Source organism: Nelusetta ayraudi, unplaced genomic scaffold (assembly GCF_046127955.1).
Source record: "Nelusetta ayraudi isolate G7.1 ecotype Tasmania unplaced genomic scaffold, CSIRO-AGI_Nayr_v1 ptg000033l, whole genome shotgun sequence".
In the NCBI taxonomy this organism is placed as follows: domain Eukaryota; kingdom Metazoa; phylum Chordata; class Actinopteri; order Tetraodontiformes; family Monacanthidae; genus Nelusetta; species Nelusetta ayraudi.
The window spans coordinates 3047501-3062087 of NW_027466083.1; the positions used below are offsets into that span (position 1 = coordinate 3047501).

Here is a 14587-nt window from a genome sequence, read left to right on the forward strand (position 1 = left end):
TTGTCAGCTGTCTCATCATTTTGGCCGCCACTCTGTCTGTCACATCATTATGTCCATTGTATCAGTAGTGTGCTTCAGTTTGATTGCGGTTTGGTTTGGCAAATGCTGTTATTGTGAACTTGATGTCATCATCTATGCCATCATCTATGAGAGTTTATCAGTTGACAAGCACCAAGCAAAATGCTGTTGGTATGTTGTAGTTGTTTAGCCGACTTTTTCATTCTAATGTATGAAGTATAAATGACTTGTATTTAAAGGTTCCTTTGCACCAGGTACAGCCAAAAATGATAAGAATAGAAAAAAGATAGAGGCCTTTTTAAAAAAAAAAAAAAAAAAAAAAACACAGTCATGTGATCCCTAATTGCGCGTTCTTTGGCTGTTTCCACAGCGAATAGATTTGCATGTTCAGTTTGACATTGGATGCCTTCTCTTAAGGTCTTAAGGAGGACACTCAACCACTATGGTTCTGTTGTTAAATTTCCACTATTGATGTAGTTTTTTGTCTAATGGTTTAATTTATTTTTTTTACTGTTTCACTGGCAATATTGTAAATTTTAAATTGTTTATTTTTTTTTTTACAATTCATCCAGTTTTGGTTCTTAAAGCAATTGTATTTCTTTCCCTCTGGCCAGGGACTCTTTCTATGGTGGTCCCAATTTAAATGGAGTGAGGTACAACAATTAGATTAGAATTAGATTAATGGTGCTGTAGTCAGAAAGGGAGAGGGGGAAATAATAGAGAAATTACATTTTCACAGTACAAATAACTAGAGTGGCTTCTCAGGTCAAAGCTGCATTGTCGATGGATGGAGTCACTTGAGAGACATCTGACAATCCTATGGAAATATCGAGACTAATGTTTACCATTAGGAGGAGGAGACTGGGATTTATGTGCAGGTATATGATGGGTCCTTTTCTTGGTGGGGAAATAAAAAGATTAATGTCAAAAATGTATCAAGTCATAAAGATAAAAACCTGTCGGTTCATTTTTACATGAGTTTGGCACATTCCTCCATTTAAAAAATATTTTTTCTTCACTTAAAATGCTTCTTTCATGTGGTTATTTTCAATGGACCTGTATAAGTGCAGTTCATACACTGTTTGCTCTTTTAGGTCTTTTAAATGTTGTAACCCGCCGCAGCTCTTGTCAGTGTATTATCCTCTTTTAAACCCGACCGTGGTCTTTGAGGACCAGCCCCAGAGATTCTGTAAAGAGAGAGCACTGAATCCAGATTGTGCTCCCCTTGAAGTCATTTAAGCGTTTCACATCCAGTTGAATATATTAATGCAGCACAGCATGTCAAAGGTTACTCAGAAAACAGCCTCGTCTAAAAGCAAGGAGCTGCCAGGTTGTTCTTGTTGTGCCCAGAATACAATATTTCATAGATGTTGTGGAAATACTATTTTTCTACAGCCTAGAGTGCCAATAGAATACATTTTCCAATACTGCTGTTTATAATTCACATGTCCAGGTCAAGTTGTTCAGGCAAATGGTTAGTATATTATATTCTATGAAGAAAATTTGGATTTCTTCAGCCAGTTGACCATGTTGTACCTGCACAAGAACTGTGATGTTTGTTCACTTACTATTCCACCACCCAAACCAGCGTCTGCATCTCTGCATTGAATGAAGAACTAGTCACGTTCTGATAAAACTGCTGCTGTTGCAGCATCGACATTGCAGCCACTGTTGTTTACAAGCTTCATGAAGCTTTCTATTTTTGTCACAATTAAACCCTGGCCATATCCCCTGCCCCTGTCCTCTTAAAGGTCTCTGATTGGTCCCTAATTGCTTGTTGCAACTAAACAAAAGAGTCACATGGGAGATGTTTAAGATGAGAATTAGGACTTCAGTTCTTTTCTTTTTTTAAAGTCAATCTACAACAAAAAGAATCAGGACTTGACAGTAAAGACACACAGTAGCACATTTTCAATTCGATTTAAGCCTCCTTTGCGCAGCATTATGGTTTACAGTAGTAAGTAAAGTAGTTGTGGAATTGAAGTTGAGCTGTTTGAATGGTAAAAATCTACACTTGACTGTACAGCTCAGTGCAATGTTTAAATCTGGGAATTATCTATTTACCAACGGAATACCATCTGACTAGCAATTGTCGGTTATACAACCAGGCACATTAGTCAAACCTAATTACTTTAATATGCCATTGTTGACTCTGAAGAGTCATTGGGCGAAGGATATTGGAAAGCTTTTGGCTTGTCCAAGATTATATTAAAGACAGTTTTGGACAACTAGAATCTTTTTTTTTGAAAATCCTGACACGCAACCAATCTTGTAAAAATATTCTGTTGTTTAATTTGCCGTACACAGAAGTGCGTATTTTTTCCACTAGCAAAGTGTGTAGGCACTGTCACAGTCACAGACATTCATTTCAGTATTTAAGTGTTTCATTGTATTCTTCTGAGACAACACTGACAAAAGCAGAAGCTGAAGTGTTAGTAAATGAGACCGAAATGAAACAAAAATAAATTGATTACGATAAATTATCTTTAAATTGCTGCGTTGAAGAGAGCTGTATTCCTGAGCTGTGTACCTGAGTTGTTTGGAATTTAACCAATAGACTCACAATCTATGACCACCACTGCAGTCAAAGATCTTAACAGCCAAAAAGCTTGTAATTAAATTAATTTAATTGAATAATTATCTGCTGTAGCAGTAAGCCATCAGCTTAAGCTTACACATATGACTGCAGCTTCAAGGATAAACTGCATCATGTTCTGCAAACGATGCATTTTCTTCGCTGGTGTGACTCCATTAATAAATTAATGCTTCATTAAAAATATTATTTGCCTTCCTTTTGGATTTGCCTCACTTGTTAAGACATTTTTCATACCAAGATGTATGTACAAGCACATTCATTCGGTGTTTCCAAGCAGTTTAAATGAGTATTTGTGTACATAAATTGCCAAACAAACCATTGTTTTAAAAAGGCCACTTGAAAGTTAGGTTATCAGCACAGTAAATTCTTCTGCTTGGCTGATGCTGCACTCCAGTGAAATTGTAATAATCAAGTACAAGAAGGAATAGGTTTCAAAAAGAAAGAAAATATCATGGGGGGAAAATCATAGTTTTCCTGCACATGCATCTTGTGACATCAAAGTAAAAAAAAAATATATATATATATGTGTATATATATATACATATATATATATATATGTATATATATATATATATATATATATATATATATATATGAAACCAGTCAGAGTCTAGTCAGGATGAGTGCTATCTCAGTGATGTCTCACTAAGCTCTGCTCGTGTCTCTCACCCTGTGGAGCAGCCAGTATTCACATGTTGAACACTGGCTGTCATATGGCAGCTGAGTAATTGTGACAGCCACAGAGCTGCGTGTGGATACATGCTTGCAACTAGACGTGTGTGCGTGCGTGTGCATGTGTGCGTGCATCTGTGTCTGTCTATGTGTGTGTGCGCGTGCGTTCGTGCGTGCGTGTGTGCGTCTGCGCCATCATATGCACACGCTTGTCGCTAGCGGTTGGATGCTGAAATTGTGCTCCAGCAAATAAGGACATATTCTAGGCTATCATGTGACTGTGTGATGTCAAGGGGAGAGAGAAAGAAAAACAGAGAGCGAGGGGGAGAGAGGGAGAGAGAGAGAGAGAGAGAGAGCAAGGTGCAATTTAGCCCCACAGCCGATCCGTGCAGTGCTCGGCAAGAAGCTGTGGCGAGCAGACAACCACAGCCTCACTGCTTTCTACCTCACCTTTATTTATGCACATGCATTTCACACAGACACATGCAAGCCACACAACATCGGTTCCGTGACGCTCACACAACTCTGCAGCACCACTTTAGAAGAGGATAGGATGCACTGTTTTTTTTTTTTTCACTTTCTGAGCTCCCAACACTTTGGATACTGAAGATATTTCTGCCTCCTGGACAAGAGAGGAACTGCTTCCAGTGGAGAGGTTAAAGAGCTGGAGTCAGGACAGAAGGCGGACGGTTGAAGGTAAAAGTACAGGGAAATTGAGGAGGTAATTTGAGAAAATAGTAAAGTGCCCAACAAGAGAAAGAGCCCAGGACGGAAAAAGAGCAAGAGAATGTCCTTCCTGTCTGGCTCCCCCTGGCAGCAGCCTGGCATCATCAGCACAGGCAACAGCTTCGGACAACCTTCCACTGGGCAACAGCAGCAGCAAAACAAACCCCAGACTACTCTCCCTGGAGCCAGCGTCCCTGGGGCACTGGGATCACCTGCACTATCCACCTCAAGTCCAGCTCCCGACCTGCACGGCGAGCGGCCATGCCATGGCCAGATGCCAGTGGCTGGATCCAGAAAAAGCCTGCTGGATGATGAGGTAAAATTAGCATGCAGTCAGACCGAGGGGACGTTGCCTGGTGTGATGGCTGAGGCACCAGCTTCTATGGGCTTCAGGATGCCGTTATTGAAGGTTGAAGATGATGGATTTGGGGCAGGTAGGCCGAGGGAAGATGGAACTGTTGTGGCTGGGGCAGGGATAGTACTGGGCAGTGCCGGACAAAGCCCGAGCAGCCCCCTGTCCTCTCGCTCTTCCCCTCCTTCCTCATTACCTTCGCCATCAATCTCACCTGGCAGATGCTTTCCAAATATTACACCAGACCATAAGCCCAGATCCGATATTGGCTCTCAACTAAAGCCAGAAAACAAGAAGATGCAAGAAAACCATTCAGGTATCAAGCATGGACTTTACATCCAGGAGTCTCGAATGATGACCCAGGATGTGGAAAAAGATGCAGTGGGCTCTTTTTTCCCTGGAATGCTCAGAACTGGTTCAGGCCATAGAGAGGATGAGATCAAATCAAGCAAGCCCCCTTCGAGGGAACTACTCACGAGTTCAAAGGAAAACCCAGAGAAAATACTTCCAGGAAATCCAATTCTCCAGCTGCCTTCGGAGAAACAAGGACTAGTGAAAGCCACTGTCACTGCTTGTCCCGCTGCTTACCTGACTGCAGGACCACACGCGGGTTTACCACCAGGTGTCGCTGTAGCCGACAATGGAGAGCGTGAGGTTGGAGGGGAAAACCTAAGCAAAAACAGAAAGACAGGCCCATGTTTCCCACCCAGCAGAGACACAACTGGTGGGTTTACGCGACACGAACAGCCATGGGATGCAGGTTGTGTCAGAGATGCAACAGTGGGGGCCAGTGCCAACTCCAACAGAGAGACAAAAACACGCCCAAGCAGTGACCTGCCACAGCGGACTACGGTACGACGGGCCATGTCAGACTGTTCGCATCTGTCTGTTCCAACAATAATGGGTGGAGCTTATCCCACTGGTATGGTGGGCTCCTCGCTTACACCCAACATGCCCGATTTTGCTCTTGTCGGAATAGCCTGCCCACCCAGGGCGTCCTACCCGCATGCGGCGGTCCGTCGTTCCCTCACCGTCACCGAGGGCACAGACGCTGCAGCTACGATGGCAACGCTCATGTCGTCTCCTTTAATGACATCACCTGTGCTGCCCTCGTCCCCACCTCCCAAGAGGCATCATGGGAGCTGCGAGACCAACCTCTTACTTCCCGTTCCACCCCCTTTCGGAGCATCTGTGAACAGCACTCGAGATAGTACACTAAACTTTGCTGGTAAGACTATTGTCTCGTGCATCTATTGGATTGGGTTATCAGTGAAGTGATTATCCAGAGTGCAGCCACAGAAGTTTCATATCATTTTCCCAACTTTGTTTTTCCACCAATTTAGACAATATTTATTAACCTGTTGATTTCTTACATTATCCTGGCATATGTAAAATAATTTACATTAATGACTTCAGGCCAGCTGAGGATATGTTGTTTGGAGAAATACCTTAAATCAGAATATGATGTAATGATGATGTAATTACAGGAACATTTGCTCCGATGGCCTTAGAATTGGCTATGAATTCTTTAATAGAGGACCACAGACACAAATGGAAAGTGTATGCAGGACTTTAAAAAAAAATTAAATCACGTGCAATTATTGTGCAAAGTCCCTTTCAGCGTCCATTTGCTTAGTCATGCCTGTTGCTACTGGCAAGGATAGACGGCAATACTGGGCGACATGGTGGTGCAGCGGTTAGCATTGCTGTGTCACAGCAAAAAGGTTGCAGGTTTGACTCGCCTGTCACTGGCCTGCACATTAGGCAAACTGTCAGTTATCTCTGAGTGCAGATGGTTGTTTGTCTCACTATGTGGCACTATGTGGCTTGCTTTGTGTGCGACCAAATGGTGTGTTGTCCACGATGTAACCCCGCCATTGCCCTGAAAGAACTGGAATGGACTCAAGCACCCCCCATTACCTAGAATGCTGGGGAAGTGGTGATGGATGGATGGATGGATGGATAATGGATGGATGGAATACTGCCATCTCTTGTGTCAGTATAACATTTCTGAAGTTTATGAATGTTTTTGCAAATAATAGAATGGCATGATGTTACCCTCAGCTTGACAATAGAGACAGCATCAAAATATTAACATGATTGAACTGAACCCGTTGATTTTGCTTTTATCCTACCTGTTGTGTACTGTCATATATACTGCAGTCCATCACAGTATATATACACAGATGAACACAAACATTGTATTTATAAAATGACTTTTCGGGAAAGTAGCTTATTTTAGGAACAGCTATAAAGTTTTGTTTTAAAAGTGATATTTCAGGGCGACTTCGTTACTTTTCGCCACCTTAAGTAGGATGCACTTGGAGTAATGTGCTTTTATGTAGTTTTGTACAATCAATGGCATTCAAAGCTTTGCCTCTGTTTTGGTGGGTAGAATCTCGTCATTACCCCTACCTCTTTCCTCGCTCAGTGCAGCAGAAAATGAAGTGATGAACAGTCTGTGCTCATTTAAGTCAGTGATTCATTAAGCTAATGAGCTGAGATGAAGAGTAAGCGTGTTTTGCACATGCCAATCCGAGGAGTGTTGGTAATGAAGGCATATAAGTTGTATCGTTATCGGACCTTAATGTCACAACTACCATCCTGACACCCACAACTCGTGCATGTCCTCAGAGGAACGGTTAGCAGTGAGCATGTTTCCCTGGAACAGTTCTCTATGTGTTTTTTCAAATGCTTTGCTTGTTGAAATTTAAATCGCTAACCTCCAAGGGTTTTGTTTGTTTTTATTTCCAAGTTATTTATGGCTTGTGTATAGTATTGCACACATGCACAATGCTATGCACGCATTTGTTTGTTAGATTCCATAAATGTTAAAAGGTGTTTAGGCAAAACAAATTTGATTGCGAGAGCAGAAATGGGAAACAAAATGTGTGTCAAGGGATTTGGAAGAGGATTATGGTAGGACCCACCTCAATTTGATTTTAAAATTAATTGTGATTTGGTTTATTGATGTCTTTGATTCATTCATTTGGCTCTCAACGTTAATAGAAGAATCATCCAGAACATTTGCCTTTTGTATTCACTGATCAAAGTGTATGATTCTCTGTTTCATCAACCTATCTAGCCTGCGATTCAGACTGCAGTCAACAGAGAAAGGGTGGGACATTGATTAGACATTGACTCTAACTGTACTTATTCAAATATAGAGCAGCTATTTCTAGCGTTCTAGTGTGTGCGCGTGTGTCATGCGTGCACACTGCCTTGTCTGTGCATGTGAGAGCTTCAGCTGAGGCCGATTTTACAGATTTTGAAGGCCCGCACCCACACAGAAACACCGGCAGCAGACAAGTCTGCAGGGTTTTTGTCATTTATCACCAAAATAGATCACAGCTGCACAATACACACACACATACATGCACACATGTACACACAAACAATCTCACAGAAACACACACACGGAGAAGAATTCAGCTGAAAGAAGGAGAAAGGCAAGTGGGATCCTTGCAACTTGACTGAATAAGAAACTCAAACAGTGTTAAGGCTTAAAAGAGCTTTGTTAAAGGTCTATTGCTCAACATACTACGCCTAAGTATGTGTGTGTGTACATGGTGCCATGCAGAGTCAGGCTGTTATCTGTTGATTCAGTAGGTGATATGAGATGGTGATGATACATCATTCTTTATATTTACCAAAAACATTCCACACTGTACATTTAAGACTCGGTACACACAGAGCGATTGTCTGACACCTCTTGCACTGGTAGTCTGTGTATTGATTATCCCGTGCGTCAGCAGCGATGGCTCCAATGCTAGTAAGTCAGCGTTAGGTCAATGTTTGACTCAACTGAATTTGTGTTTGTGTGTGTGTGTGTGTGCTAAGTCGTTTGCCTGAGGTAAAATATCCTTGCAGTGCACCCGCTCCATGTCTGTGAATGTTAGTCATGCCCTGATAACATGGCGCTTGCGCGCACACACACACACACACACACACACACACACACACACACACACACACACACACACACACACACACACGCACACACACACATTTGCACCAGACGCAGCTGGCCGCCAGTAGCTGTGTATTGTAGCGTGGTATTAGATGGATCTGCTTTGCTCTCAGCCAGCAGCGTCATGTTGGATGAATCACATTGCTGGTGCTGAAAATGGGAACAGTTCAATAAAACAACAACAACAACAACAACTAATTTTAGTCTATGCAGCAGAGACAATGCAGGTTTGCATCAGGGTGCAGCAGTTTAAATTTTATTATTATTATTAGCATTATTAAATGAGTTACCTATTTTTTCTCTATACACCGAAATCAAAAGGGAATTTATCTCCAGGTTACAAATTGTACCTGTTAGACTTTGAATGATGGTCATTTAACTGCATTACCTCTGAACAATTTAAAATACTACGTGACTTTATGTTCAATCAAATGTGTTTGCTTGTGTGTGTGTGTGGATGTTGACGGTAACAATCCGAAGGTCCATTTATGTTGATGGCAACAATGAGACGCATGGAAGCCCTGGAAAAATCCAAAATGTTCTTGATTTAAGGTCATGATTATAAACTGATTTTATGTATTTTCATGGAGCATTTGCTGTATTGAGTTGGGCAGAGGAGCCGAATGTGGCACTGTGCAGCCGACATTGATTTAACATGGGAGAACTACTTTTTGCTAGACACAAGTTTTCACGAGCAGCGTTCACTCTCGACCTCGTTTTGTCGCCGATTGTATTATATTTAGTATATTTTGCTGCGCTTTCTTCGTTAACGCCAGTGTCCCAGGGGAAACAACCCAGCGAGGAGTCTCAGAGTGAAGGGGATTAAAATTCACAGAACCAGCGTCCGTCACCGAGAGGCTTTGTGAAACCGCTGCAGCGAGCCACGAGTTTGCACCAACGCCTAGCGTTGCAAGGCAGGAAGTGACTTCAATTACAGCTGGGTGAACTGCGACTCCCACGAAGAGAAATGCACGGGTGTGACCGAATGAGTTGAGTGTGCGGGGAGCCGCGTTTGTGGGTCTGCTGGACTGAATAGAGAATTGAATTGTTTCATGGGACAACGTGTTGGATAGCAAACTGAGTCTCAGGGGGAGGTGAGGTGGGGTTAGAGCAGCGCAGTGCTGTCCACTGTCACGGTTGCATAAGAGATGTCTTGGTGGCAACAAAGAGCCCCTGTCTGTTTCTGCACCAACTGCTTCTGTTGCACTGTCATACCTCCTGCTCACTCGCTCTCTCACTCCAGATTTCTCTCTCTCGCTCTCCCTCCCTCCCTCTGTCTCTCAAACCTATCATAACATCCAATGAATCAGCTGTTGGCAACATTAGCACTGGAAGCCACTTCGGCCTTGTTGCAACCTGTGTGGGTGATGGATGTCTCTGGATGTTTTTTCCAGCGAAAATGACACATAGTGAAATGACACTAGTTTTTAAAGTTGACCTTGAAACATATTTGATGACTTCCTTACTTCTACTTTGTTTTTTTGGCACAAATTGATGAGGCCTTTGCTTCTAGTTATAGGGACACTGAGTGGTGAGAGAAAATCAATCATTTACTTTTAATACATTAATGCATTCACAGTCCTCGATATCTCAGCCTCAGGTCTTAACCTCAATGTTTCTTGTAAAACATTGTGTGGATGGAAAATTTAAATTGTGTGATTCACGTTGACGCATAGATCTCTTAAGTGCATGTAGATGCATTTCACTGGTAATAGATGTTCACTGATTAACAACACCATACATTTTGTTTTGCTCTAATCATCTCTAACCTGGCATCCCACTGAGACGTTCCTTAAATCCTCTGGATTCGTTTGTGTATGCACACATCTCTCTGACCCCTCAATCAACCATCACATTTAAATGGTCAGTTCACTGTCTTTTTTACATTTACTTATTTGTGAACCCTGGAACTCTTGGCAAAGCCAGTTATAAATAAGGTCGGGGGGTGCGGAGGGGGCATTACTTTTCCTCCGAGGAAGCCTTCAGTGTCGTTCTTTGCTGTTCCTTTAAAGTGATACAAGATGAAAAATGAATAAATGACAAAAGAAAACCATCGACGCTATCCATTTTTCTGTCTTCTTGGACTTTTAAGGGCAGCTCAGTTGAAGCTGATAGATTTTGAAATCCAACTGGAAACACTGTTGTATGCTGGTGATATAGATGAGTAAGATTTCATCAACAATCACTGATAATCAATCATCAGGTGTGACCTCGTCCACCGAGTTTGACCAACTTGGTCAGGTACACGGACGGACGTTTTCACCACCACTGTAGAACATGAGACGCAAGGTTTAAAACACAGGAGAAAATCATTGGACGTTAGACACTGAAGTGTCTCGGTCATTTTGAAAGTCTCTGTCACAGAAGGTAAAAGCAAACATCTCTTTTATATGTTGCCTCCCAAAACATCCCGCTCGGATGGAATGTTGACAGCCGTGGTTTCAGGGGTTGTTAACAAGACTTCCAGGGACTGGAGCTGCAGACAATCCTTTGAATTTGTCCCAAGGACAAACTAATTAGGTTTTTAAAGGTCTCTGTTGCCGTGTCCTCCTAAAACGACTGTCGTAAATCCAGAATTCAAATGCTAATTATGATAAAATCACAACAATTATGATGATGAAAATGAATCTAACGTATGACTCAGTTATTGCATGTTATTATTGTTTTTTCCATAAAGCATTAGCAATAAAAATGCGCCAACTCTGTGCAGCTACGCACACATTTTACAATGATCCACCACAGCCTCTTTTCTTCTGCAGATTTAAAGCTTTGCATGTTTTGTATGTAATTAACAACATACATTATTCCTATGTTGCGTGTACTGACACGCAGGGAACTTGGCTGATGACTACATAAAATAATAGTGCAAAAACTTACATTTCTGATGCACCAATGGATACTTTCCTTATGTTTTACTGCCTAATAGTAGTAAATACTAAGTTATTTAAAACATTTTGGTAAAACGTAAGTACAAGCGTTTGTAAATATTTTATATCATCGTCATCAATAATAGTAATCATCGTTCCAACATTAAGACGCACTAATAAGTGATATATAAACAGAGTTACTCACAGTGTGCTATTTGTTTTGAAATCACAGGTATTATTTATTTATTTACTGCCTTTGTATGCATACTTCACTAATGGTGGATTAGGGTTACGGTTTTCTCACAAAGAAACAGCATTTCTCATGGCTGAAAGTGTGTACTAATAAAGTGTTATGTTATGGTTATACAGTATTTAAACACAAATTAAAATTGACTTGACGTAGCATTAACTGAACGAGGTTCACTGTGTCTTCACAAGATATATTTGATTGACAGCATTTTTCTTTTTATAACAGACTCGTGACTGTTTTTAAGATGTTATTTTCGTACCTTAAAATGTTTAAACGGTAGCTTCCATCTTCCTCAGAAGTTCATGACTTGACTTGACATTGTTATAAATTAAAAAAAACAAATTGATTAACAAAAATGAATCATACATTGCTTGTCATACATTCTTTTCTCCGTGCGTCTTTGTCGGAAGACGTCTCTGTCTTGTAAAAATGATTTTCAGCCTTTGAAACATGTGGCCAGACACCGACACTAACCGTGACTCTGTTTCTTTCGACAGTGAAACCTGACAACAAGCAGAAGCAGGAGAAGACAGACATCATGTCCAACAAGATGGACACCCCTGACAAGAAAGACTACGACGAGCAGCGCAAGGAGGACAACGGTCCAGACAAGAACCAGAAGTCTGAGAAGATCATCAAAGACAATGACAAGAGCGAGAAGATGAACGTGGAGATGAACAACAAGGCCGCGGAGAAGGCATCCAAAGTGGATAAGCCCGAGAAGACAAACAAAGACGGGAAGAACGAGGAGGAGAAGAAGCCCGCCGAGAAGAAAGAGGAGAAAGGTGGCAAGGGCACTGCCAAGTCTCCGACAGGCAACGGTGGCAAGACCCTGCCGAGCCCCGACAGCAAGAACAAGGTGAGTCTCACAGTCTCATGCACACACTAACACGCTGCCTGCGTGCGGACACAATGTGGCAGCGTGTCCGGTGAGCACCGAGTCAGCCGGTCACAGGTCACAGGTCACAGTGGTGAGCTGCAACGTCGCCAGTCTGTGCGACAACAACCTGCCTTGGTCTCCTTGAGCGAGACACACACACACACACACACACACACACACACACACACACAGATACTCGCGGATAATTTGGCTTTCCACAAGACTCGCATCCTCCTCCACATTCAGTGTGGCTCGCGATTGTGTGTGTGCGTTTGTCCGTATGTGTGTGTTTAATTCTTGGTCTTAGATGACTGTCTGTTGTCCCATTTAACAGGTTGTCAGGAGAAACAATCTAGTTTCTAATAGTGAGTCTGGAGTATGTTTGTTCCAACATTTATTATTAGCATGAAATACATGAAAAAGACATGAATGGCTTTGAAATAACCAATTATTATTCACCGGAAATATCATTAAACAAGAAGAAATGTTGTGTTTCATCGTGCTTCTACTGAAGTTGCAACAAAGACTAGCAGGCTAGCTTGTAGTGCTCAAGAAAAAAATGCTTGGATTTTTAACTTGTTAGTAATTGAGATGAAAAAGCACAACTTCCAGTTCTCCAACTCCATGTAAAGCAACATTTATGGTCACTTATAAACTCCAACACTGAATCATATGAGGATGACCAGCAAACTAGCTAGCTGGCTAACTAACTAGCCTGCAGATTGTTTAAAATGTTACAAAATATCACTAGTACGGGCATAGGAGAAATATTAAAAGATGGGCTGTAAAAGAGCAAAAAGCCTACAACAAGGAAAATAAGAGATAAAGTAATAAAGTAAATAAAGTAAAGCTTTTCTTGGTCGTTGCATTTCCTTTCAGCCTCTTGACAAAGATTTTCTTGATAAGAAATTAAGGAAAGACACAAAAAGGTAAAAAAAAAAAAAAGAAAGAAAAAATAATATGAAAATACAATTTTATGTGTTTTTCCTGTGATTTGATATTACAAAATGTCGTAAAACAGTTTTATTGTTATTCAATAAAAATGACACTTCACTGCATGAAGACCTGAATTTGACTTTGATAAAATCTTCCTCTTGGTCAATTAGAATCTCAGACAACCTTTTTGTTTGAGCAATTTTATGCATAATAATAATAATAATAATGATAATAATAATAATAATGATAATGATAATATTATTATTATTATTATTATTATTTATAATATATTATTATTTATAATATATTATTATATGACGCATGTTGTTCTCACACACAAAAGCATGACAATATTTTCTACTGGTCCTTTTTCAAACTGTGTAAGTGAGTAAGTGTAAAATATCCGTTGCCAGAGATCATTATTATTAGTTAATGTTATTATTAGTTAATATTATCATTAGTTAATATTATTATTAGTTAATATTAGGCTCCCGCCAACAGCCGTCACACAAAGCTACCTAAGCTAAACACTATATTTCATGCGATTCTTGAGTTGTGTGGTTGTGTTTTTTTGCTGAACAAAGGCATCCGATATCTGAAAAGTGATTTTCCATATAATTTGCTGCGTTTGGCTGCTGCTTATCTCATCCAGTTCAAGGCTTATTTCATGATGTACTGCCCATGAGCTCTCCAATGTGGCTATAAACTGCTAATTTCATTTTCGATTAATTTTACGATGCCATGCATTTGCTGGCTGTGCTGCCATTTCACTGCCGCCGCTGCAATCAGTGATTGCCCTTTTTTTCTCTATCCGTCGTCCTTTTTCTTTCTTTCCTTTTCCTCTGTCCGTGTGTGTGTGTGTGTGTGTGTGTTTGGGGTCTTTTTTATTTGTGCTGTGGTATCTTAATTCCATCAACACCAGCCGGACTCAGGTCCAACTAAATCAAACTCAGCCAAATCTCGCCCATCCACCCTCTCCACCAACGATGAGGCCACATCAGCCAAACGTCCTTCCCCCACTACAGCTACTTCCAATAAAAAGAGTCCAGTGCCCAAGGCAACCACACCCACTGCCGCCAAGCGGCCACCAATGGCAACTGGCTCCGCCAAGGCTGCCAAGGTAAGTATGCTCCATTAGCGGACAGACACATTTCATCATGCATTCCAAAGACTGAATGAATGAATCTACAGGAACTCGGGCACCACCATCTGCATCCCAGCATGCTTTGGATTTTTTTGCTGTGTTGTTTCGTTTTTTACGTTACACATTTACATTTTGCACTGAAAGGTGCTCACATGGTTGTTTTCCAAATCAATCCA

General features: G+C 41.2%; 1 protein-coding gene across 10 annotated transcripts in view; it reads left to right on the plus strand.

The window, feature by feature from the left end:
* Positions 1 to 14587, plus strand: part of LOC142891767 (uncharacterized) — a 74702-nt gene that overhangs the window by 42455 nt on the left and 17660 nt on the right. For 7 of the 10 annotated variants that reach the window (XM_076031567.1, XM_076031572.1, XM_076031568.1 and 4 more), the window contains 2 exons: positions 11949 to 12310; positions 14190 to 14387. In XM_076031567.1, the coding sequence (XP_075887682.1) occupies positions 11949 to 12310; positions 14190 to 14387 (560 nt within the window). Of the gene's footprint in view, positions 1 to 3675; positions 5593 to 11948; positions 12311 to 14189; positions 14388 to 14587 lie in introns of those variants that run through there. The other 3 variants (XM_076031574.1, XM_076031575.1, XM_076031576.1) reach the window with 2 other exon arrangements.